Genomic DNA, 27,214 nt, shown 5'->3' with positions numbered 1-27,214 from the left:
TTTTAAAATATATTTTATTGATTATTATAGTTGTCCCTTATTTTTCTTCCCTTTATTCCCTTCTGCCTTGTAACACCCCACCCACCATCATTCCCCCACCTTAGTTCATATCCATGGGTCATACATATAAGTTCTTTGGTTTCTTTATTTCCCATACTAGTATTAACCTCCCCCTGTCTATTTTGTACCTACCAATTATCCTTATTCCCTGAATCTTTTCCCCCATTCTCTCCCCTCCCCCTCCCCACTGATAACCCTCCATGTGATCTCCATTTCTGTGATTCTGTTACTGTTCTAGTTGTTTGCTTAGTTTCTTTTTATTTTTTTTAGGTTGAGTTGTTGATAGTTGTGAGTTTGTTGTCATTTTACAGTTCTTACTTTTGATCTTCTTCTTTTTCTTGGATAAGTTCCTTTAACAGTTCATATAATAAGGGCTTGGTGATGATGAATTCCTTTAACGTCACCTTGTCTGGGAAGTACTTTATCTGCCCTCCCATTCTAAATGATATCTTTGCTATCATTAGAGTAATCTTGGATGTAGGTCCTTGCCTTTCATGACTTGGAATACTTCTTTCCAGCCCCTTCTTGCCTGAAAGGTTTCTTTTAAGAAATCAGCTGCTAGTCTTATGGGAACTCCTTTGTAGGTAAGTGTCTCCTTTTCTCCTGATGCTTTTAAGATTCTCTCCTTATCTTTCATCTTGGGTAATGTAATGCCTTGGTGTGAGCTTCTTTGGGTCCAACTCCTTTGGGACTGTGAGCTTCCTGGACTTCCTGGAAGTCTATTTCCTTTGCCAGATTAGGGAAGTTTTCCTTCACTGTGTTTTCAAATAAGTTTTCAATTTCTTGCTCTTCCTCTTCTCCTTCTGGCACCCCTATGATTCAGATGTTGGAATGTTTAAAGTTTTCCCAGAGGGTCCTAAGCCTCTCCTCATTTTTTTGAATTTTTGCTTCAATCTGTTCTGCTTGAACGTTTATTACTTCCTTTTGGTCCAAACCGTTGATTTGAGTCCTGGTTTCCTTCCTGTCACTGTTGGTTCTCTGTAAATTTTCCTTTATTTCACTTTGCTTAGCCTTCATTTTTTCCTCTATTTTGTAACCATACTCAGTCGTTTCTGTGAGCATCCTGAATACCAGTGTTTTAAACTCTGCATCTGATAGGTTGGCTATCTCTTTATTGCTTAGTTCTATTTTTGGAGTTTTGATGTGGTTTTTTCACTTGGGACATATTTTTTGTCTTGGTGTGCTTGTTGAGGAACAAAGCTTTAGGTATTCACCAAGGCAGGGTACCCCAAGGCACTGTCTGTAGGGAAGGTGGCTGAGAGGGAACAATGTTGCTTTCTCAGCTCTCAGCTGGCTTTCAGTCACTCCTCCTGTTAACCACAAGCACACTGGGCTCTTCTGGTGCTGATTCCCAGGTGGGTGGGTTTGTGTATGTTCTAGGACCCTGTGAGTCTCTCCAACAAACTCTCCTGTGAGGCTGGGAGTTTCTCCTGCCACCTTAACCCCCACAGGTTTTTAGAGACAGAGGTTTTGAGGCTTTATTTTCTCGCACTGAAACCCTGGGTTGCACAGTCTGTCTTGCTCCACAGTTCTTCTGCCCAGTTTATCCACATGCAAATGTGGGACCACCCTGGTCCTCCAGCCACTTCCTTGCCTGGCTACCTATCTCTGTCCCTCCTGCCAGTCTGGATGAATGTTTCTTCTTGAACTCCTTGGTTGTCAGACTTCCATATAATTTGATTTTCTGGCAGTTCTGGTTATTTTTTTAATTTTAAATTTGTTGTTGTCCTTCTTTGGTTGTGTGAGGAGGCAAAGTGTATCTACCTATACCTCCATCTTGGCCAGAAGTCCACAAGTAGCATTTATACAGCAGTGGTCTGAATTTGACTGCTCTGAGTTTTAGTTTCTCATTCTTCCTGTCTATCATCTTATAAAGCAAGGCAGGAGCTCTGCCATTCCCCTCCTGAGGAAGGCTGTGCCGATCCATGATGAGGAATACAGGTGCTGACACCAGGGAGATGATGGGGGATGACAGACTAGTTGAGTGGCTTCTAAAAGTTGGGAGTAAACAAATTGTCCCACCCACAGCAGAACCTTTGAATCAAAGAGAACAGGGTCACAACAGCTGTTTCCAACTGTATTTATGAACAGAGAAATTGCAGTGAACTGACTGAGGAGTGCTGGTATAGGTTTCTAAAAAGCAGTGGAAAAAAATAAAAGAATAGCAGATAGGAGAAGAAAGAAAGACAAAGAACCTTAATTTGTTAATTCAACTAACTTTTCCTGAATATTTCATCAGTGTATTAAAGAGCACTTAGCACTTGTGAACACTCAGTACAAAGCAGTAAATATCATGCACAAAATAAATGACTCAAGAACTATGGGAGCAACTAACTGAAGGAGTTCAACTAAAAATGGATCCACCTTTTGACTCAGCAATTCCACTACTAGAATTATATCCTAAGAACCCTGAAACACCAATCCAAAAGAACCTATGCATCCCAATGTTCATAGAAGCACAATTTACAATAGTCAAATGCTGGAAGCAACCCAAGTGCCCATCAGTAAATGAATGGATCAAAAAACTGTGGTACATTTACACAATGGAATTCTATGCAGCAGAAAGAAAGAAGGAGCTCCTATCCTTTGCCACAGCATGGATGGAACTGGAAAGCACTATGCTAAGCAAAATAAGCCAGGCAGTGAAAGACGAATACCTATGATCTCGCCTTTAACAAGAACCCTAATCAACAAAACAAACAAACAAGCAAAATATAACCAAAGACACTGAAATTGAGAACAGGCTGACAGTGACCAGAGGGGAGAGAAGAGGGAATTTCAGGGGAAAAGGGGAAGGGTTTGAAGGAAGAAGTATAAAGGAAACACGGACAATAACAAGGTGGGGTGGAAACAGGAAGGAGGTAAGGAGGGCTAGGGTTGGGTGGGCTGGGATGGGGGTAAAGGCAGAAAACTGTATTTTAACAACAATTAAAATAAAATAAAAAAAGAAGGGGCTGGAAAGAAGTATTCAAAGTTATGAAAGGCAAGGACCTATATCCAAGATGACTCTATCCAGCAAAGCTATCATTTAGAATGGAAAGGCAGAGAAAGTGTTTCCCAAATAAAGACAAGTTAAAGGAGTTCATCATCACCGAGCCCTTATTATATGAAATATTAAAGGGACTTAGCTAAGAAAAAGAAAATGAAAAATATGAATAGTAAAATGACAACAAAGTCACAACTATCAACAACTGACCCTAAAGAAAAAGAAGCAAAAATGAACTAAGCAAACAGCTAGAACAGGAACAGATTCACAGAAATAGAGATCACAGGTAGGGTTATCAGCAGGGAGGGGGAGGGGGATTGGAGAGAATGTGGGGGAAAGGTATAGGAAATAAGAAGCATAAATGGTAGGTAGGAAATACACAGGGTGAGGTTAAGAATAGGATAGGAAATGGAGAAGCCAAAGGTCTTATATGTATGACTCATGGACATGAACTAAGGTGGGGGGAGTGCTAGTGGGAGGGGTGGTGCAGGGCAGAGGGGAATAAATGAGAGGAGAAAAATAGGACAACTGTAATAGCATAATGAATAAAATATATTAAAAATTAAATATATTAAATAAAATAAATACATAAAATCTTTAAAATAAATAAATAAAAATAAATAAAATAAAATGTTGATCAGTTTACACTGTCTCCCTGCTTAGAAATCTCCAGGGCCCTTAGCAGGAACATCAGTATAAACAGTAGAAAATAAATTTTTATTTATATTAAAGTAGAAGAAATGCTAATTATTATGATTAATTATGTAACCTATCCTTCATTGTTGTGGATATATGAGTTAACTGTACATTTTTTTTTACCACTGATAATTGTAACATTTTAGGAAAACAGTATTTAAAACTCAGAAGAACTTTAAAAATCAGGTAGCTCAAATGCTTTACTGAAATCTTTATCTTTGCTGTGTACTAAGTTCTCATAGTTGGTGGCTATGTTGTATACTTCTATGTGCCCCTCCAGACTTACTTGTCACCCTTCTCCACTCTCTCCATGCCAAGAGGCTGATTTGTATGGAAGATTTCAGAGGTTCCTTTGCCTTCTAGTTTCCCATTGGATTTGTTTGAGTGGAATCAAAAGAAGGAAGGTGGGGATGCAGGGCCCCTGAGGGCTGGTTGTGTCCCTTGATCAAAAGTTACAGCTCTTGTCAGGTGACCCTCTCTATATAGTTCCTGGTTCCGACTATCACTCCTTCACTGGTCCCTTTGAGCCTAGGGATGGTATAAAGCACCCTGTTTCAGCCTCAAGTACTGCCCTCTCCCTTGTGGCTTTCCTGTACTCTCACCACACTTCTATAAATAATCCCTTCTTAAACACTCCTCCCATTGCTTAATTTGAGGATGTCATCTGTTTCCTCCTGGGACCCTGACTGATAAAGTCCTGAGACCCAGACACCCTGGGCTGCCAGCCTTGTGCTATGTTTGTGGAGATTAATCTCCATCAGTCTTGAGTCCCTGAGTGAGTGATGTGAACAGAGGCCTCTGGTGCCAACCCCCAGTGGACATATTATATGAGTAACAGATAAAACTATTCTTGGGTTCAACCACCAAGATTTTAGGAATTTCAATACTGCAGTAGAAAGTAGCCCATCATAAAGGACCTGATTTCTTTTCTCTAAATTGGGAGAAATGATAGTGCTACCCATAGGCTTTTATGAGGACTAGATGAGATTGTAAAATGTTTAGCACAGTTGTTATGAATGTTAATTTTTCATCAACATTGGGTTAAAAACAAGATAATTCTTGTCATATACAGTTGACCCTTGAGCAAGGGTTTGAACTGCAGGGGTCCACTTATATGCGGATTTTTTTTTCAATAAATACTTGTACAGTTTTCAGTCCATAGTTGGGAGTCTGTGGATGTGGAGGGTCAAATGTATGCATTGATTTACTCCACTTCATAGAGGGGGCTTGAGCATCTGCAGATTCTGGTATCTGCAGGGGGATCCTTGAACCAATCCCCTGTGGATGCAGAGGAGCAATGAAGTTTAGGGGAGACAAAAATTATATGTGGATTTTCAAATGTGCAAGGCAGTCAGCACCCCTAACTTTCATGTCATTTAAGGTCAACCATAATGATAAACTACTAGAGTAAAGGTTTTGTATTAGTTGGGGTTCTTCAGAGAAACAGAATAGGAGATGCATGTGTATGTGTGTATGTGTGTAGAGACAGAGAGGAGGGAGGGAGAAAGGGAGAAGGGGGGGAGAGAGAGAGGGGGAGAGGGAGAGAGAGAGAGAGAGAGAGAGAGAGAGAGAGAGAGAGAGAGAGAGGTATTATAAGGCATTAACTCATGCAGTTATGGAAGCTGAGAAGTCCCAAGATTGGCAGTCCAAAATCCTAAGAACCAGGAAAGCCAATGGTGTGGTTTCAGTCCAAGTCCAAAGGTAGGAGGAGACTGACAACCCAGTTCAAAGACAGCCAGGCAGAGATAGTTCTCCTCTACTCTGTCTTTGTTCTAAGTCAAACCTTAAACAGACTGGATGAGTCCCACCCACATTGGGAAGGGCCATCAGCTTTATCCAGTCTCCTGATTCAAATGTCAATCTTATCCAGAACCTCACAGACACATCTGCAATAATGTTTAATCAAATATCTGGGTACCTTATGGCCCAATCAAGTTGACACATAAAATTAACCATTATAGGTTTTATGTAAGGCGCCACAGATATTGTTTATATAATAAATAATCCAGAAAATAGCCCTGGCTGGTGTGGCTCAGTGGATTGAGTGCCAGCCTGTGAACCAAAGGGTCATAGGTTCGATTCCAAGTCAGGACACATGCCTGGGTTGTAGACCAGGTCCCCAGTAGGGGTCGCTCGAGAGGCAACCACACATTGATGCTTCTTTCCCTCTCGTTCTCCCTCCCTTCACCTCTCTCTAAAAATAAATACATCAAATCTTTTTTTAAAGGAGAAAGAAACCTCAGATATTGTGGAGGAAGAGACCAGAGAATATAGATCTCAGAGTGCTGGGGAGGTGGGTACACCCAGAGGCCACATTTTTAATACTTCAATGTAAAACCAGAAGAGGGAGCCCTAGAGCCATGAAAATAGGAAGTGTATTCTAGGCCTTCTACCCCTGATTTAGTATGAGGAGCAGAAATGGATTGATATTGAACTTGCAAACATTTTGTAAGAAAAATGAAGTTAATCCTTCTGAATAATAAAGTTACAAATAATGAAGTCATACAAAAAATAGGGTCCCAAAGTCAGATCAAACTTTATTAATATTGCATCAGAACCTAAAGGAAATTTTTAAATGATAGAAATTATAAAAGAACTATATATATCAGTATTAGAAAATTGAGAAATGAGAGGACTAAACAATAGGGCTTATGAACAGGGAACTGACAGGAGTGGAAAGGGTAATTGTGAAGTAAAAGAGATGTAAAAAAGCATTTAAAAATAAATGTTAATATATGCAAAACCAAATGATAGTGTCAGGGAATATATATTGGGTGGTCAAACTACAAGAGAATGAAAGGAAGCAATTATTATAAAATCAGATTAGTGATTATTTTTGAGTGAAGGAAGGGGTTTGAGATTAGGATGGAACATATGGAAGGAGTTCTGTGTAGGCTAGCCAAGTCTGATTTGTTGAACTGAATGATGATTACAAGAGTGGTTGGCTTATAACTCACTAAGCTAAACATTTGTTTGGTTTATTTTTTCTAATTGTATCAGTTTATAATGCATTTGGCTGCAAATAACAGAAAAATCTGGCAATACCAGCTTAAACAAATAGCTGTTTATCCTGGCTAGCAGTCCTTAGCTGATGCCACAGCTCCTGCTACAATCAGGCATCCAGATGCTCAGTGTGCAGTGCTACTGGTATCCTGTGGGGAGAGACCAGGGATGCTGTTAAATATCCTACCATGCACAGGATAGTCCCTCACATCAAAGAATTTCCTGGTCCCAAATTGCAATGGAGCCAAAGTTGGGAAACTCCAAAAATGTTTCAGGGGGTCCATAAGGCCAAAACTGATTCAATAACAATAATAATACATTATTTGTCATTTTTACTTTCATTCTTTAACAAGTATACAGTGGAGTGGGCTTTTCCACTGCCTGCATAATGTGTGATATTGACTGTTGATCAAATGAAACAGAAATATGAAACATGTCTTACATTAATCAAGATTTTAAAAGATTTGAGAAAATGTATAAGAATGTCTCTCTCCTCACTATTTTTTGTTAGAAAATACTATTTTCCATTAAAATATGTTATCATATAAATGGGTTTATTAGCAATTTAAAATCAAATATTTATTTTTTCCTGTTTTTCTCAATCCAGTAAATATAGATAGCTATAGCCCACAAAACTAAAGCTCTTTTGGGGCCTCAATAATTTTTTAGAGTATAAAAGGAGTCCTGAAGACAAAAATTTGAGAAGCACTGGTCTGGAGACTAGCAGATTTTTAAATGCTTAAGAAATATGGAGACTATGTGAAGTGTAATTATGTATAGTCTTAACAAAGACTTATTTCATGAAGCGTTATTAAAGCCTTTTCTGTGCCCTGTGGTTTTGCTGTGTTCTGGGAACACAGTGGTCAATAGAATAGGGTTTCTGCCCAATAGTAGAGCTGAATCACATTAATTAGTATTATTTTTTAAAGTTTCATAATAGCCCTGGCCAGTGTGGCTCAGTTGGTTGGGTGTCCTCCCATACACCAAGAGGTTGTGGATTCAATTCCCAGTTAGGGCACATACTGAGATTGTGAATTCAATCCCTAGTTGGGGTGCGTAAGAGACAACCAATCGATGTTTCTCTCCCTGTCTTTCTCCCTTCCTTCCCCTCTCTATAAAAATAAATAAATTAATTATATCTTTTTAAAAGATTGTATCTATCTATCTATCTATCTATCTATCTATTTATTTATTTTTAGACAGAGGGAAAAGGAGGGAGAAAGAAAGGAAGAGTAATATCAATGTGTGGTTGCCTCTTGCGTGCTCCCTTCTGGGGACCTGGCCCACAACCCATGCATGTGTCCTGTCTGGAAATCGAACCAGTGACCCTTTGGTTCGAAGGCCAGTGCTCAATCCACCGAGCCACACCAGCCAAAGCTAATTAGTTAAATCTTTTAAAAGAGTTTTTTTAGAAATTGTGATGGGATTACAGAGGGAAGGGCAGTGTTTTGGTGCAGTGTTATTAGAATCAAGCATCATCTCACAACTCATTCTGATTAAGAAGACTGCCATTTTTGTTTCTGCCACAGACAGACAATCCACCTTTGACTCCCTGTCTCCCAAACTACCCAGTCCCACTGAAGATAAGAATTGCTTCTATAAACTTGTCATCCATGGCTTAAGGCCAGAAACAAACTAATTTATGTGCTTTTTACTTACTTTTTAGTGACTGTACTGGCAATATTTAATGAGTTACATGCAGATGTGGACCTTTATGCACTTCTATTTGGAGAAAGTGTCCTAAATGATGCTGTTGCCATTGTGCTATCCTCGTAAGTAACAATATTTCTGCCCAGGGAAGAGAGACTCTGGCTTCCTAAATGCTCTGGGCTAAATTCAGAGATCCATCTTACAGTGTTAAATATTAAATTGGGTGTTTTTCTAAATGAGGTTTCTCAACTTTATTGATTATGTTATATTGCTTTGTCCAGTCAGCAGCAATCAGAATGCTATACTAGCATAACATGGTGACTGGAGACTAAGTTAAGTGAATACACCATGGGAAGTGCCTGGTGAATTACAGATACATATGTTTGTTGGATAGTTTTTGGTACCATGGTGTAAAAACCAGCACAGTCTTTTTAATTTTCTCTTCTTTTTAAATTCCAGGTCTATTGTTGCCTACCAGCCAGCAGGGCTGAACACTCATGCGTTTGATGCTGCTGCGTTTTTTAAGTCAGTTGGCATTTTTCTAGGTATATTTAGTGGTTCTTTTACCATGGGAGCTGTGACTGGTGTTGTGACTGCTCTAATATCCTTTTTGTAGTTTTCTGGCCCTGCATGGGTATGATTATATGACATTATAAATGCAAAAAGAAAGTTATATTTTTTTCTTTTCAAAGTGAAGCTTAAATTTATTGTTCCACTGGGGTTTGGGGTCTTCTGACATGCCCCTTTGGTATAACATGACAGTTGAGTGCCTAGCTAAGAGTCTGAGAAAATGTTTGGGGTGTAACTCTGGGTTTAGCTCTCTCCTCACCTTTGCATTTTTCTTTCCCTCCTATGAACCAGTTGGAGATGGGAAATAAGGAGGTTAGTTTTAGGGGGATGAAAAGAGCTGAAGAACCAGGAGGAGGCTGGGAATCAGAGATCACCTCACAGAAGGCCAGGAAGAAGTAGGCTGGGAAGTGCTTTAGCCCCAAGCTTGTTGCTTCTGTTAGCATTCTGTGCCATATAGGGCTAACATGGCCATAACTAGCTGGGGGCCATTAGTGGGAATTACTGTGAGGTAGTCTTCCTTAAGTAGGCTGCACAATATTTAGTTTAAAACCAACTAACCAGCCAACCACCCCACAAACACACATAAAAGTGTGCAATGAGCAGGTAGCCCCTCCACAGGTGTGCTGAGTCCTTCATCATATCTTCTTTCAGTGGCATTTAGATCACTGCTGCCCAATAAATACAAATGTAATGGGAGCCACATATGTGAGCCAGATTTCAGCCTGTAATCAATATACAAATTAACAATACACACACATTATTAATGAGATTTTTGTGCATTCAATTTTTATATGCAATCTTTGGAATATGGTGCAGATTTTGTTCATATAGTACATCTCAATTCAGACTAGGCACATTTTCAGTGTTCAGTAAGCACATGTGGCTAGGGACTACTATACTAGACAGCACAGATTTATATTGCTTTCTTCACAAAGCCCCTTTTGATGCACCAGAGATTTATATTGTTCAGTAAAACCACCCATGAGATGTTTCCATGCTGGTCTTCCATGGAATGACAGTGTTAGAAGAAAAATCTCTGGTCCCAAAAGGTGATACCCGCACCTTGTATTTGCCCCTGGTGTGGCACATTTCTTTCTTCTTCATGCCTTCATTAGACACCTACTATGGGCTCAGGCCTCAGTGGCCTGCAGAGGACACGGTCTCACAGCATCATCTTCCCAGGCCAGCTCTAAGCATTCCTAGCACTGTCAGGACTAACCTGACAGTCACACCACATGCCAAGACTGTGCCTTTCAGACCCATGGGCATTGCAAGGAGCACAGAAAACCCATTTCCAGTGCAATGAGCAGGTAAATTTTATCTCAGTTTTATTGAGATAAAATTCACACTGTACAATTCAACCTTTTGAAGTGTACAATTTGATGGTTTTGGTATTTGACATTCATTTTTTAGAATTATAGTAAAATGTATATAAAATTTTCCCTTATAACCATTTTAAGTGTACATTTCAGTGGCATTCAGTACAACCACAGTGTTGTATAACTCCCTACTATCTGTTTCCAGAACTTTTTCATCATTTCAAACAGAACTGTGTACTCATTAAACAATATCCCCCTTTCCCAGCCCTTGATAATCTCTATTCTACTGGAAAGCTTAATTTTTTATTACTTTAAAAAGCAAGCAGCACCTTTGGGACCCCAAAGGAAGAGTTGAGGGGAAGGGATGGTCCTTAGGGAGGGAATCCTGGGCTAATAAAATGTGGTTCTTAGTGACTCTGGTAGTTCCTGGAGATGAGTTCCTTGACAGGGGCTGACGTGACCAAGTTTACAAAGCTGCACTGCTTCCCACTGCTGGAGACAGCACTCTTCTTCCTGATGTCCTGGAGCACGTTCCTCTTGGCAGAAGCCTGTGGGTTTACAGGTGGGTTTTCTCTACCCTTGGCCCACTCTTTCCCTCACTGTATAGGGGGCTGTGGGAGATTGAGGGGAGGGAAGAATTCTTAAATAGCAGCTGCATGGAGTTGATTAACAGCTCATTGAAAGTCCATGTGGTGGATTACTGAGCAAGGCTGATGTTCTAACTTATGAATAATTATTTCCCAAAGCTGCATAAATTTAAAGGATAAAGTTTATTGTTTCAAACTCAGTTATATCTTTGAGTATTCATTCTAACTGTATGTTTAGTTGCAAGGGTTACTGAACATATTAACATCTTATTTGTATCCTCCCTTAGATTGCTATGTTAGTTTACGAACAGCAGGAATAATAAGCAAAATATGTAAACTTTTAAAGGTAATTTTGTATCTACTCAGATAAGTGGGAACACAGGTATTCCTTGTCTTTTCCTCAGGTCTGTTTAATCATTGTTTTTCAATACCATATTTTTATGGTGCCAGTTTCATGTTATTATTGTGAGTGATCGTGTAGTTTTAGTTCCTCACATTCTCTCATTACAAAACCAAACAAAAAACCAAATCACTGATTTTTCCATTAAAAAACTTAAATACCACACATAACACAGGTAGTGAGGAAGTTCTTTTATAACCTTTTCAAAATTGCAACTTGTCTTAATATGCAGCATTATAAAATGCCCCACTTCCTTAAAACTCAACCATTATCTGTAAATTTATAGGCAAAGTCCCAAGTGCATCAAATGTCTTACATAACAAACTGGTTATCATTAACCAGAAGTCTAGATCATCAAGACTTGAATAAATGGAATAGTATTCTGGATCCATTTTGTCTGAATCTCTAGACCATGCAAAAATATAAAGCCTTGGTTTGAAATTAAACTCCTTTGTTCTAAGAACAGAGAGGAATATGATAAAAGTGTATGATAGGCCTTCACAGTCTCTCTGAATGCTAAATGCAATATACAGATGGTAATACAGTAGGAGTTTAGAGGTTGAGAGAGGATACTCTTAATTCTGGAGTAAGAGACGAGGTCCGGGACCTTGGGTTTGAAGGAAAGCAGGGTTGGAACAAAGAGAGGTTAATATGAGTGATGGGGGCAGGGAGAACTTTCAGCAATAGGAAACTCAAAGATATTCAGGAACTTGGATATGCTGGGCTTGCCTACCTTAAGTTTTTGTCTCACAGGGATTTTTCCTGCTGTTTTTTATTCCATTGATTATAAAAAACAACCTCTCATTGCCAGGTGTTGTAGCTGTACTTTTCTGTGGAATCACACAAGCTCATTATACCTACAACAATCTGTCGGTAGAGTCAAGAGGTCGAACGAAGCAGGTGAGCAAGAGCCCTCCATCCTCATGAGTTACCTGTGACTGACGCTGGGCTTCATGCTTCCTTTTTTCCTTTCCCTGCAGCTCTTTGAGGTGTTACATTTCCTGGCAGAGAACTTCATCTTCTCCTACATGGGCCTGGCTCTGTTTACCTTCCAGAAGCACGTTTTCAGCCCAATTTTCATCATTGGAGCTTTTGTATCCTTTTTTGGTTCCATTATTTTCTACATGGAGAGGTGACTGTTGCCAAGGAAGCTATAGTAATAATTTTTGTTTTGGGTGCATGACTGAGCCAGCATGAGTTCATGGTATTTTTATGAGAAAAAGAAGGCTTAAGTGGTTCATTTAAATGTATTTGATTTAAAGGACTGCCATTGATTCTGAGGTTGTCCTTTCTGCATTTCCTGTGTAAGATGGCCTTTCTGTTATGCCAGTGCTGGCAGGTGGCTGTTTGTTTTCTAAAGAGCCCTTCTTAGCATATCTAAGAGTGAGCAACCATGTCAGTTCCTGGAACTATTCTTATTTCATTGTTACATGAATTCGATCAAGGAGGTTCCCCATTTGAAAGACTAGAAGGTTCTATTACTCCTGTTCTTGACTGCATACTGATATGGGCAGCCCTCCCTGACCTCCCAGGGAAGCTTGCAGGTAATAAGCATGCTTTCACCCAAGCTTAACATATTGAGGTGGAAAAGACTCTTTTTTTTCCCCCTAGAAATGAAGAAGGAAACATAGAAAATATCGAATGGAAAAACAGTTGGTTTCTTGATTTAGTCCCACTGGGAGCGTAGTTTCTGGAAGAGAGACACAATTTTAAGGGTTGGATTCTTTCAAGTGAGGAGGGATGTGAATACCTAGCAGTGGATCAACAGCTGAGGGTTTTGCTCACTTGGCCTCAGATCCTATTGTTTTCATTTAAGTGAATTTTTCTGAGGCTTGGAACTGTAGTTCTACAGCTCAGCCTGGATTTCAAAATCCCAAGCAGGAGTTCTATATTGCCGGGCATTCACTTTTGCCTTTTCCAAGGCTCATGGATATCCTTAGGTCTTGGGATGCTGGCAAAAAGAAAGGAGCATTTTTCTCTTCTGGTGTTTTCATGTCTTGTGCAGGAATAAATGATATTCACCAAACAGCTAGATAGTGACAATGGTCTAATGCCATGTCACAATCCTTCCACTTATCTGCTTCAACTGGGGTTCATTTCTTGGATTGACAAACTAATAGCTGAAAGTCTGCAGGATCAGTGTTTTTATTCTTGATTAGGAAAGACCTTGCATGTCATTTTGATTTGTATTCCTGGCATGGTATCCTGTGAGAGTGAGAACGCAGCCCTTGTTTACAAATGAGGACCCTGGAGTGGGGCCAGTCAGATCCTCTGAGAATCCTGAAGGCTGCTTACATGGAGGATCTCTGCATGGCTACTGGGGTAGAATGGGCTTTATACACACTACCTGTTTCCTTTTGCTAAACACAAAACAAAAAACGAAGATAAAAAAAGAAAATTTTAGCCAGAGCTTTGCCCTGGAGAAGACAGAAGATACTTTTGCCCTCACTTGTATCCGAAACAGCTGCAGCTCTGGCAGCTGGTGCTTTGCTGGAACGGAAGCTCCCTGTTCCTCTGGTTCCCACTGGGCTTTCCTCCTGTAAGCAGGGCATGTGTGGCTCTCTGTTGGGCTCTGTTCTAAATTCAGCAGGTGACGAATGACTGGTTTCCCTGAATTCTTTGGTTTCCACAGTAGAGTTCCTCTTCCACACTTTTAATTTTCCATTTCTTATATCTCTGAAAGACATTTTAGCCACTTAGGTAGAGAAATCTTTCCAGATTGATTCTTGTGAGGAACATAAATGTGTTTTAGTATTATGAGTACTTTAAGTTTCCCTACCTCTTATTTGTAGACTCTTGCTGGTCATTCAAGCCCCTGGTGTTTACTTTCAATCAAAGCTTACTAGCTTCTGACCCAGCAAATTTTCTCCTCGTAGTTTGTCTCAGAGGTTAGTAATCTTTTCTTCTTGTGTTTTTTCTTCCAAAAGACCCCAACACACAGTTTGCTTCTCTCAGCTCCCCTCTCCTGATATGGTACCTTACCTTATTTCCAGACTTATTTTAAGATATGTTGGATGGGTCATACCAGTTTAATTAAATCATGAAGCTATAATGGTGCACATAATGAGCTAGATGTGACCTCTGTGGGCCAGCAGGTTGGGAAAGTTGGTCAATTGAATAGTACTTGTTGTTGAGACTTGTTTAGAGGGAAACTAGACAGCATTGCTTTTTTGGTGCAGCTCTCCTGATCATATGAGATGTTGTGGCATTCCTAAAATTCTCTGTTTAACCAGAGGTTGTGTGACAGTGGCATTCTGGAAAACTTTGGGCCCTTAACCTCCATTTGGTGCTCAGGTTGCCATCTTCCTGGGCAGAGCTGCACATATCTACCCGCTCTCCTTCTTCCTCAACTTGGGCAGAAGGCATAAGATTGGCTGGAATTTTCAACATATGATGATGTTTTCAGGTAAAACAGTATAAATGTATACAAAATGAGTGTTTTTCAGCAGGCAGTGTTAATATGATTAAAGTATTGATAACATTCATAAAAAGAGAAAAATTCAGCTTTCTGGTTCTGTTTTATCCGCTGCAGTGCTGAGTAGACAGATGTACATGGTAAACTTACTTTATATTGATTTTGCAAACTCTACTACCAAATGTGAACATTCTCACCTAAAATATTTGCATCTTTATTTCATTCCTACCACTCAAGGGGCCTGGAGGTATATGAAAGTGCCTAATTTTTCTCTAGATTGTTCATAACTCTTAATTTTCAAGAAGGGCTCCAGAACTAAATTAAGTAAAATAATTGGTCTTCAATGAGAAAGAACATAGGCCGTGTCACTCAACACCCCTCCCCCAGCTGCAGTATCTTCTTGTAAAATAGTGACATTGAGCTAATTAGTTGAGGTCTCTCCTAGCTCTAACTTGGTATGGAGCAAAAGAAATAAAATACACTCCTAAGGAAGATGACCCCAAACTGGAAAACAACAGCTGTCATAGTTCTGCTGATTTACACTTGATTTACACTGTCTCCCAGATGCCCCCTCTCCACTATAAAGCTAGAAAGTGTGTAGAAGCCACTGAGAAAATAAAGGAAAATAAGGAAATATGTGCAGATAAAGAAGGGAGAGAACAATCTGCGTGAATAGATAGTGCAGTAAAAGGTGGTAAGCATCAGATTTGATAAATAAGACCCAAGTTACAGCATCTCTGCAGAGAAGAGGGAGGAAATAAATGGTGGCACAAAAGGCTACTGTAATTCTTAAAGTTACTTCTGTCCTGTTTGGGGGATGGGGAGGGGCTATACAAGAGGCAAAGTGAGTAACTGCTCTTTACTGCCATGCAGTAATTCTTGGGGGCCTTAGAGAGTCATACTGAAACCACACCAACTGGTACTATTCAGCAGAGTAGTCATTGTCTTACTTGCATCTGTCCTTAAATGTACAACTTGCCATAATGATTGCCTTTCACTCTTACAAACATTTATTGAGCATTCTCTTTTATAAGCCACAGTTCTAGGTTGTAGAGGACACAGAAACCAGCCTCCTTCAAGGAGTTCACAGTATACTGGTGGGAGACAGGTGTACAAAGTGCTTTCTCTGAAGAGAGTGGGGTGAATTGCACAAAAGAAGTATAGAATAAATGCAGAGGAGAGGAGGAGCCAGGGCCATCTTTGCAAAGGGGTAACTTTTGAACTGAGCTTGGAAGAAATGGATTTCAGGAGGCAGCAGGTTAGAAAGTCTGGGAAGGATTGCCTCATGTGCCTTTTGCAAGAAAAGGTAAGCAGTCTGGTTCACATGTAAGACACATGGGGTAATGGTGAAAGATGGTAAGGTTGGAATGGAAAATTACATGTAAAGTGGTGTGAACCTTCAGATTGCACTGGAATCACCTGTTGGTCTGGTTAAAGCAGTGGGTACAGGGAAGCCTCGAGAATATGAATTTCTAACATGTTCTGTGCTGTTACTGATTTGAGGATTACACTTTGAGGACTACTGCTGGAGTCTAGACCACAGAGAAGCTCCAGTGCTGTACCAGTTTGGGTTTTACTTAGAAGCAGTTTGGAAGCATTAGGGATTTGTGAGGACAATGGTAAGATCCTCCTCATGTATTAGGAAAGTGATAGCAGAAAAAAGAGATGAATTGGACATAACTCAGTCACCTAGATAAACTTAAAATATGTTTATTATCTTTTGTACTAAAAGACTGAGAAGTACATAGTGCTGTTTAAAGATATCTCTTATAAAAATTATTTTCTGCTGGGAGAACTCATTCTTGAAGGCCATGAACTATCTGAGGTTTTACTTTCATATTGTTTACAATGTTTACCTAATAAAATGAAGAAATATATAGCAAGCATTGTCTTTTTCTGACCCCCAAGTTATCCTATTTGAGATAACATCTCTTTAGAGGCTTAAATATTGATTGATTGGTCAATGACATAACTGGCCTATAGGGTAATCTAGATATGTATAAATATTTTCCTAGGACAGATTAATAGAAAACATTAACTTCACTCTGTTTTTTAATGTGACTTTTGTTGAATAATTCTTCTTTAGTAAATCATAATGAAGTTCTTAGATTAATTGTGAAATTATTGGGAAAGGTGGGAAAAATATAAACAGATATAGTGGGCATAACTTTAATTCTTATACACACAATCTTGCTCATGGTGAATAGGAATTTAAACTACATATGTATTAAAGACCATGGATTCAGTCTTCAGTATGCAATAAATTATGAGCATGGCATGGGAAGGAACAAAAAAGCTTAGAAACATAAATATTAAAATGTTCATGCTTAATCTTAACACATGTTATTGTAGATTATCAGGGCCAGCAAACTGTGGTGCCTGAGCCAAATCTGGGTGCTGCCTGTGTTCATATACCCTGAGGGCTCAAAATGGCTTTTACAGATGAATATTTATAATCTATTCGATAATCAGGAACATTAACTTTGCAAGCCAGATAAGCATTGCCACACTCAAAGAATTCCTTTCTTTTCAATAGTAGGCCTGTGTTACAATAATTGTACTCATTATTATTATATTCTTGTTTTTGTTAATGAAATTTTGTGAAAATTTGTTTTTTTAATATAAGTACCTACATGATAGCCTTGATTTTTCCTCATGGTCCACAAAGCATAAACTATTTGTCATCTTTTACAGAAAATGTTGCCAACCCCTGATGTAGATCAGGTTATATTGTTACTTCTCTGTGTGGCCTTGCTAAGGAAATGTTGAACTATTTTGTGGTTTATAATATATGAACCACAAATATAAATTTGATATATTCATACATAACCTGTTTCTTAAGTTTATAGTGACTATGTAGGGAATGGGCTGTGCTTGGATCACAGACTTGGAGAGCTAAAATTATTCCTTATTTATATTTCTTTTTGTTTCATATTACTAGCAGGATAATTATTTCAGCAATAAAAGAGTTATTAATATTAATAAAAATATCCTTTACAAAGTTATACAGTGTTTTTAGCATTGTATTTGGACACTTTGCAAAAGAAAACTTCAAACAGGAAAAAATTATATTCCTTTATAGTTCTTCTTTCTGAATAAAACAACTTGACTCCAGAAGCATAAGTGGATATGGTTTATGAGCCCCCAGAGGTAGCAGTGCATTTGAGGACACATTGCCATTTGTCATTATAACCAGGACAACTTCCTCTTTGGTCCTTGCAGGCCTCAGGGGAGCAATGGCATTTGCACTCGCCATCCGAGACACAGCATCCTATGCTCGCCAGATGATGTTCACGACCACGCTCCTCATTGTCTTCTTCACTGTCTGGATTGTTGGTGGAGGCACAACACCCATGTTGTCATGGCTTAATATAAGGTCGGTTTGAAACTGAGGCTAGTTTTGTGTCTATACCACTATACCCATGCTGGGTGTGCTATAGCTTAGTGCATGGAAGGTTTTTACTGTTTGTTGTTGTTGTTGTTCTGGGGAGAGATCAAAACTAAAAAACAATAAAAATTCAGAGTGTTGAAATTTCCAGGAGAAAAAAACTGTTGCCATTAAAGTTTTTGTTGCTACAAAATCACAAGGGATTAGAAACACCTGCACCTTGCTGGCACAGTGACATTAGGGCAAGAATCCAAAAAGTCTTAAAGCCGAAGGAGAGAGGGTAAACATAGCTGTTTGCAATGTCTGCTATTTCACAATCAAGTTTTGTTTTTCACAATTACAGTTTTGTTTTAGGAGGAAACTGCTGTGTCTTTTCTTGCTTGAGTGCACAAAAGAGGTGACATTTCCTGCATAACCCTCATTTGTTGCAGCCTCATGGATGTCCCCTGCCTGTGGTTTTGCAGTTGTGTCTGAAGGGGCACTGACCTAATTTTCGTGTTTTAAAGAGCACTTAAATTCTGAACTGGGCTTGTGAGCTCCCACATCCTATGGCAAAAAGGACTTTGGAACAGGAGTCAAGACCCACAGCCCAACTCTGGCCCTGGTTTAATGCAAGCCCCTCATGTCTTTGGGCCTCATTTTCTCTTATTAATAAATAAAAGCACATTGTCAGATTTTCTCCAGGTAACCTTCAGTTCTGAGTGAGTACCCTGAATCTTGGAGGTGCTCTCACCACCTGCATCAGTTTTGGGTCTGCAGAGGGTGAAAGTGATCAGGAGAAGATAATTCAATAGTGCAAGAGGTGTGAAGAATTCTCTGAAAAGCCACAGGGTGGCAATGTTTTTTTTTTTCATTCTCTGTTGGCTTTTAGTTTGTATTTTCTTCTCTAGAATGTAGGATACATGGGAATAACAGCTGCAAAGCATACCTAGCTTAGAGGAGAGAAAAATGAACAGGGATCTCACAGTCATCCTTGGAGTCAGAGATAAAACTAGAGTTGGAGAGAATAGTCTCAAAACTTTTATATTGATAGCAAGCAGGGATTCCTGGGTTTGGCCACTGCCAGCTCTCCCATTTCTGGGCTGACATGACTCAGCCTCAGGGTGGGTGGGTCTGCAGAATCTATGTGGGGCTTATCAGTGATGGTCATATAATAGCTAACACTTATGCTGCAGGTGGTATTTAAGATGCCACATGTATATTAAGCTAATTCTCATAACATTCCTATAAGGGAGCTACCACTATTGTCTTTATTTTAGAGTTGGGAAAGCTGACACACAGAGAAAGAACTTGCCCAAGGTCACAAAGCCTTAAGTGGACAGGTTGGTATATGAATCCAGACAGTCTTGCCACAGAGTCCACACTCATTTAATAACTACTGTGCTATACTGTCTGTAAGAAGGCTTGCTGTGGTAGGGTCTTTTTTATGTTGTAAAATGTGGGATGATTTGAATTTCAATTTCTTGGCATGAATCTTGAGAGTTATGCTAAGGAAAACTATTCATGTGTGGCAATATAAACCTGAAGAAGAAAATTTACAGATTTTTGGCTTGAAACTTGAGACATAAGATGTACTATCTTTGTTTTGTATAGCAGAATAAGAACTGCACAGTTGAGAGTCTGCATTCAGTGACCTCTGAGATTACTTCCTGCTTCTATTTGGTCACTCAGTAGGTACCCTGGATGCTCAGAAGCTGATTAACTCATGTTTGTGTTGAATGCTATTTTATAGGTCCTTTATTGCCCCCCTCAACATACACAGGATCAAATGATTTCTCACTGGGAATAGACAGTAGACTTATGACATTTTGCATTTCTCATAACCCTTTTCAAGAAGTGGGCCACTAAAACAGAGCTACCCAGAGCTGAGAGCATGGGCAGCTTACTCTGAGACACACAAGCTGTATGTGTATGAATATAATATAATAATTGAATGTCTGTGAAATATTAATGTAATGTATAGATAGCATTTAGAACATAGCAGCTACCACACAGTGAGGGGTTAGAAATGACTATGTGCATGACTGTGTATGAGAGACTCAGTTTCTCTACATCCTTGCCAGCATTTAGTGTTATCAAATTTTTTCAGTTCAGCGGTTTTAATAGGTCTGTAGCATACCTCAATTGTGGTCCTAATATGCATTTCTCTCAGGGACAATAATATTGAACATCTCTTTGTGTGTTTATTTTCTACTGATACATCTTTTATGCTAAAATATCTGTTTCAGTCTTTTATCCATTTTCTTTTTTAATCATTTTTACTGATGTTCAAGTACAGTTGCCTCCAATTTTCCTTTATCACTCCCTCTCTCCCCAGCCAACCCCACCTCCCACCTCTATCCTACCCACCTTTGGTTTTGTTCAAGTGTCCTTTATACATGTTCCTTGATGACACTTCCTCCTTTTCCACTCATAATCCCCTCCCACCTCCTGGATTTATTGATCCTTGGAATAGTTCTTTTAGTCTCTATGTCATTTAATTCTGCTCTGATCTTCATTATTTCTTTCATTCTACTACCTCTGGGCTGTCTTTGTTGTTCCTCCAGTTCTTTTGGTGTAGGGTTACGTTGTTTATTTGAAATGTTTCTATCTTTTTTAGGTAGGCTTGTATCAGTACAAACTTCCTTCTCAAGACTGCCTTTGCTGTGTCCCATAAGTTTTGGACTGTTGTGAGTTCATTTTCATTTGTTTCCAGAAACTTTTTGATTTCTCCCTTGATCTCATTCTTAGCCCTTTCATTGCTTAATAGCATGCTATTCAATCTCCATGAATTTGAGTGTTTCTGACTTTTTTTTCTTCAGGTTGGTTTCAAGTTTTAGGCCCTTGTGGTCCAAGAAAATGCTTGATATGATTTCATTGTTCTTGAATTTGTTGAGGCTTGTTTTGTGTCCTGTCATGTGGTCTATCTTTTAAAATGTTCCATGTGCATTTGGAAACAATATGTACTTTGTTTCTTTGGGATGAAAGGTTCTATATATGTCAGTTAAGTCAATTTCATCTAGGGCATTGTTCAGTGCTGCAATATTCTTGTTGACATTTTGTTTGGAAGATCTATCCATTTTGATAGGTGGGTATTAAAATCCTCTATATAAGTGCGTTGTTGTCTATATCTTTCTTGAAGTCTTCTAAGGTTTTCCTTATATATTTGGGTGCTCTTATGTTGGGTGCATATATGTTTATAATGTTTATGTCTTCTTGAAAGATTCTTCCCTTGGTATTATGAAGTGTCCTTCTGTGTCCCTTTTTATAGCCTTTGTTTTGAAGACTATTTCGTTTGATATAAGTATTGCTACCCCAGTTTTTGTTTGTTTGTTTGTTTGTTTGTTTGTTTGTTTGTTTTACTGTCCATTTTCTTGGAATGTTTTTTTCCAACACTTCACTTTCAGTCTGTGTAGGTCTTTTATTCTGAGGTGGGTCTCCTGTAGGCAGCATATGTGCGGGTCATGTTTTCTTATCCATTGAGCTACCCTATGTCTTTTGATTGGAGCATTCAATCAGTTCACATTAAGGTTATTAGTAATAGGTACTCATTCATTGCCATTTTACCCCCTTTGTACCTGTGTTCCTCTCTCTCTCTCACACACTCTTTTTCTTCCTCTTGTTAAAGCAGTCCCTTTAGCATATCTTGCAATGCTGATTTGGTGGAGGTATATTCTGTCAGTCTTCTTTTGTCTGGGAAACTCCTTATTTCTCTTTCCTTTTTCGATTGAGAGCCTTGCTGGGTAGAGTAGTCTTGGTTGCATGCCCTTGCTTTTCATTACTTGGTATATTTCTTTCCATTACCTTCTGGCTTGTAATGTTTCCATTGAGAAATCAGCTGCTAGCCTTATGGGGCTCCCTGGTATGTTACTTCCTGTTTCTCCCTTGCTGCTTTTAAGATTCTCATTTGTCTTGGAATTTCGCTGTTTTCATTATGATGAGTCTTGGAGCAGGCTTCTTTGTGGTCCTCTTGATTGGGATCCTCTGTGCTTCCTGTATTTGTGTGGCTTTTTCTCTCATGAAATTAGGGAAGTTTTCCATCATTACTTTTTCAAACAGATTTTCTATCTCTTGCTCTTCTTCTTCTTCTGGTTACCCTATTATACAGATATTATTCTGTTTCATGTTGTCATGCAGTTCCCTTTATCCCTCTTTGTTCTCTTTGAGGATTTTTTCTCTTTCTTTTTTGGAGGTTTTTCTACCTCGTCCTCCAGCTCGCTGATTTGATCCTCTGCTTCATCTAGCCTGCTTTTGATTTCTTCTACTGTGTTCTTCAATTCAGAAATTGTATTCTTCATTTCCTCTTGGCTCTTGTTGATAGTCTCTATTTCGTTTTTCATGTTGATTTACTTTGCCGGAAGCTCCTTGTAGTTTCCCTGTAGTTTTTGGTAATTCTCAGTGAGCTCATCGAGCTTCCTTATAACCATTGTTTTGAACTCACTATCTGATAGTTGACTTGCCTCTATTTCATTTAGCATTCTTTCTGAGGCTTCCTCCTTTCCTTTTGCTTGGGGTTTGTTTCTTTGTCTTCCCATTGTTTGTGAGACTCTTCTTGTTAGCCTCTGTTTCTTAAATTGATCTGTTCCGACTCCCTGAGTTTGTGGTGTGAACTTCTATGGTAAGAGACTTGTGAGAATCAGTGGTGCAGTCTCCTTGATCTCCTGAACTTGATGCTCCTAGGATGCCCTTTATGCTATTTATGTTGGCTCTCTGGATGTCTTTGGGGTTTGATTGTTGTTGGGTCTTTCTTTGGTGGTTCCTTCCTTCCAGCTGGTTGACTGAGGGCCACTCCACCATCCACATCTTGTATGCTGTTGTGCAGGTGCTGCCAGAACAAAACCACAAAGTCCAGGGAACAAACCCACATCTGCAATAATATCTCCCCTCCACAATCCCACTATCAGCAGCTAATTAACCAGTATTAATGAGGGTGTAAAGAAATTAAGACTATTATAAGAAAGGAGAGAAATAAACTATAGTAGAAATTCTAGTGAGTTAATATGCACACACTTGCTGGAAAAGCAATGAATATTAAAAAGCTATGCAGGAGAGAAAATATTGCTAATCATGGAGAAGACCAGAGTGGTTTTTGTCTCGGTATCCTCTAGTATTTACCACTGTTTTTTCTTTCTGGATCTGCCTCTGGTGATGTCACGCATTGACCCCATCTGACACTAGGCAGCCTGCTCTGAGAGTGCCAGAGGTCTACTGTCTGTGGCTATTTCCCTCAGTTGTCAATCTAGTCACTGTACACTCAGCAGTGAGGCTTAAACCCCATAGGGTGGGGCAGAATCCCTCCTGGGATTGGGGCTATTGTTTCCCCTCAGGCTGCTGCAGCTTGGAGGGGAGTGGTCTGCCTGAGGAAGATGGGTGATACTAATAGGGGGTGACTCAGCACTGGGATTCCAGTGGCCACTCTCTCAGTTCTTCCCTGAAGCCTCTGTCCCCAGTCTGTCCTTAAGCATGTCAAGTCCACTCTGTGCCCCCACCCTTTGCTAGGGATCTACTATCACTGGCTGACTCCTTCAGTTGTTAGTTTCATCATTCTGCACTCAGCAGTCATGGTTAAGCACCACAGGGCCAGGGCAGAGTCCCTCCTGGGGTTGGGGCCATTGTTTCCCCTCAGGCTGCTGCTGCTCAGAGGGGAGTCATCTGCCTGAGCACAATGGCTGCTGATGTATGGGGGATGACTCAGCACTAGGATCCCTGGGACTACTCTCTCAGCTCTCTCAGCTCTCTCTAGAGCTTTTGTCTCTAGTCTCTCCTCAGGCGTCTCTAGTCCACTCTGCCCCCATCTTTGCCAGAGCCATGGGTAAGTGGATGCAAATGAAAATTTGTGTGTTGACCCTTTAAATGGCTTTTTGTGTCTCTAGACAACTATCTCTGGCAGAGAGAAACCCTTCTGCTTTTTGCCATTGGTTGTTATGTATACTTTTTGGGCTCTGGTGTTCTAGGCTGAGGATTGCAGCTTAGGGTTTAGACCCCACAATTCTCAAGGGGACCCAACCAGTTGCTTAATTATCCCTCAGGTGCTGCTGCCTGTGGGCACCCAGCCAGCCATCTGGAGCAGTGCACTCCTTACCAGTCAGTTAGTGCCAAAACTGATTCTTCTGTCTGCCCAAGGCTTTTAGGGTTATCTCTTACTATTGTTCAATTGTTTGACCTCAGTGATTTCTCCACAATGTAGTTGTAATTCCAGGTTGGCTCTGGGAGGAGGTTGATGTGGCTTCCATTCACTCCTCCACCATCTTGTCTCTGGATCTTTTATCCATTTTCTAATTGGATTTTTTATTAATTATTGAGGTTTTTTAATTGAGATTTGAGAGTTTTTTATTTGTTCTAGATACTAGTCTCTTGTCAGGTATGTGGTTTGTAAATGTTTTCACCTAGTCTGTAACTTGTCTTTTTATCCTTTTAAAAGTGTTGGCGTAGAGCAGAAGTTAATTTTGATGAAGTGCAATTTATCATTTAAGTTCTTACATGTGTTGTACTTTTTATGTCATGTCTAAGGACTCTTCATCAAGCTCTAGGTCTCCAAGATTTCTTTTTGTGTTATCTTCTAAAAGTGTTTTAGTTTTAAGCTTTACATTCAAGTTTATGATCCATTTTTACTTAATTTTTATATAAGAACTAAGGCATATTTTATTTTATTCTATGTTACTACAGCTATCTAGTTGTCAGCACAATTTGTTAAAAAAACTGTCCTTACTCTGAAGAATTACTATTACTCCTTTGCCAAAAATCAGTTGGCTATATGCATGTGAGTCTGCTTCTATTCTGGTTCATTGAATCCTGTGTCTATCCATCCACCTCATCCTGATAACTATCATTACATAATAACCCTTAGTATCAGGTAGAGTGAGTCCTTCCACTTTATTTATTTATTTTTAAACTGTTATAGTTCTTCTAGTTCCTTTCCATTTCCATTTTAGACTAAGTTTGTATGCATCTTTTTAAGAAACTTGTTGGGATTTTCATAGGAATTGTATTAAACCTGTATATCAATTTTAGAAGAACGGACATCTTTACTCTGTTGAGTCTTCAAATCTATGAACATGGCATTTTTCTCTATTTAGATCTTCGTTTATTTCTTTCATTTGTATTTTATAGTTTTCAGTATACAAAATTTCAGCCTGTACATGTTTTGTTAGATTTATGTTTAAGTATTTTTTCTCCTTTCTGAGTAACTGTAAAGGTTATCCTATTTTTAATTTCAGTTTCCATGTGCTCATTGCTAAGATATAGAAATACAATTGGTTTTTGTGTGTTGATATGATATCCTGTGACCTTGCCAAATTTACGTATTAGTTCTAGGAGGGTTTGTTTTTTTCTTGGGTTTTTATTTTTATTTTTTATAGATTCTTTGGGATTTTCTATGTAGACCATCATTTCATTTGCAAATAGAGACACTTTCATTTTTTTTCTAACCAGTGTGCCTTTTATTTTCTTTTGTTGATTTATTGCTCTGGCTAGGACTTTCAGTACTATGTTGAATAAGAGTGATGTGAGTGGACATACTTGCCTTGTTCCTGATCTTAAGGGTAAAGCATTCTGTCTTTCACTAAAAAGTATGATATTGATTTTTATGAGATCTAAGATGGTGTCGGAGTAGGAAGGAGCAGATTTGGCTTTCCTCTGCTCAGGGGAGAGAGTCCTGACCGATCTTTGGAGTGGAAAGGCAAGCAACCAACATATTTCAGCATTTTTGAGAACGGAGGACCAAAGATTGTGGCAAAACCAAAAGAACAAAGAACGGATCCTAGGCGGAGTGCTGCATCAAGGTAGGCTCCCGGGACAGGCATGTGGTCCCGGGGCTGCAGCCCCAGGCCCGGGGCCGCGGCTGGGTTTGCCGTAGGGTTAGTGGGAGAGAGCCAGGTCGGCTGCTCCCTCCCCAGCCGAGCGAGGTCTGGGCGGCTCTGGGAGGAGTCCAGGTGCTGGCGGGCACACCGGGTGGCGAGCAGCTTTGGAGGCGGTGAACGCCAAAGCCGAGTCGCGCTGCGGACCCGGACTCCCAGGGTCACCGTTCTGGCTGGAGCTTTGGCGGTGAGAGAAGCCGGGCCACTGTGGAGAGCGGCGGGCTGGATCGGAAGGAATTTCCCAAGAGGAAGGAGTGAATGGACACAGACACTGTTTGGGGAATTCTCCTGAAGTGATCAGTGGCTCTGGCCTGTCTGCTCCCCAGCTGTGAGCACGCAGGCTGCGGACGGGCCGCGCCCGCCCGCGGGGGCACCGGGTGTGGCAGACGGCCGTGCAAGCAGCAGACGGCCACTCACGGGAGCTCGGGTCGCGCGGGGCGGCGGACGGGCCGCGGAGCCAGTGCGAACCCCACGGGCCTAGGAAGAAAAGCCAAACAAGTCATCCTTCAGCCTGCCTCAGCCAGCAAGAGCAGAAAAACCGGTTTGGCCACTTTGAAATCAAGAGACTTTTTAATTTGATTCTATTTTTTTTTAACAATTTTTAATTTTTTAAGTTTTATTGTTTTTATTCTCTTTTGATTTCTTTTTCCTCTCTTACTGATTTCTTGTTTTATTCCTTCCTCCTTCCTGTCCTCCAATTTTATCTCTTCTTCCTGCCTTCGTCTGCCTTTTCTATTTTTTTCTTTTTTAACATTTTTCCTAAATACCTACAAGTGAGACAAAATCCTGGATCGGTGAAAAGACCAAAGTTGAACCCAAAGAAGGGGCATCACAACAGCTGGGACAGTGAGATAAATGTCACTCTGCTATTACAGAGAACCTGCAAGTTATTGCATATTTGTATTATTATTATTTTTCCAGTGTTCCTACATCTTGTTTTTTTTAACAATATTTTTATATCCCTCTTATTTTTGTATAGCCTGCTTTGCTAGGCTGGTTTTATTGTATGACCTGACAGCTTTCCCCTGATATCTCTTTCTATACCGTATTACTAATCTACTGTCCATTAACTCACCTGTGTCCTATCAGCATACTACTCAATGTTCTGTACTCCATATCCTTATTACCTAGATTTCATAGACTCTGCCATATGAATGTTGCCATAATATTATTGTAAATAACTGCTGTTCCATGCAATTGTAATTACTTCACAACACCCTCCCCCAGATCTTAGCCCATTTCAAAGTTTCCTGAACTCTATTACTGTAGTGGTTAACTATATTCTCTCACACACTACACCTATTT

At 39.8% G+C, this 27,214-nt stretch overlaps 1 protein-coding gene across 3 annotated transcripts in view; it reads left to right on the top strand.

Moving 5' to 3' along the window:
* The window catches only part of SLC9A7 (solute carrier family 9 member A7), a 181,981-nt gene that overhangs the window by 105,276 nt on the left and 49,491 nt on the right, over nt 1-27,214 (top strand). For all 3 annotated transcript variants that reach the window (XM_028522566.2, XM_028522564.2, XM_036016617.1), the window contains exons 6-12: nt 8,412-8,517; nt 8,855-8,996; nt 10,741-10,846; nt 12,083-12,171; nt 12,252-12,365; nt 14,566-14,677; nt 17,909-18,062. In XM_028522566.2, the coding sequence (XP_028378367.1) occupies nt 8,412-8,517; nt 8,855-8,996; nt 10,741-10,846; nt 12,083-12,171; nt 12,252-12,365; nt 14,566-14,677; nt 17,909-18,062 (823 nt within the window). The remainder of the gene's footprint in view (nt 1-8,411; nt 8,518-8,854; nt 8,997-10,740; nt 10,847-12,082; nt 12,172-12,251; nt 12,366-14,565; nt 14,678-17,908; nt 18,063-27,214) is intronic.

Source organism: Phyllostomus discolor, chromosome X, assembly GCF_004126475.2.
Source record: "Phyllostomus discolor isolate MPI-MPIP mPhyDis1 chromosome X, mPhyDis1.pri.v3, whole genome shotgun sequence".
Taxonomy (NCBI): domain Eukaryota; kingdom Metazoa; phylum Chordata; class Mammalia; order Chiroptera; family Phyllostomidae; genus Phyllostomus; species Phyllostomus discolor.
This window is presented reverse-complemented; position numbering and strand designations above follow the sequence as displayed.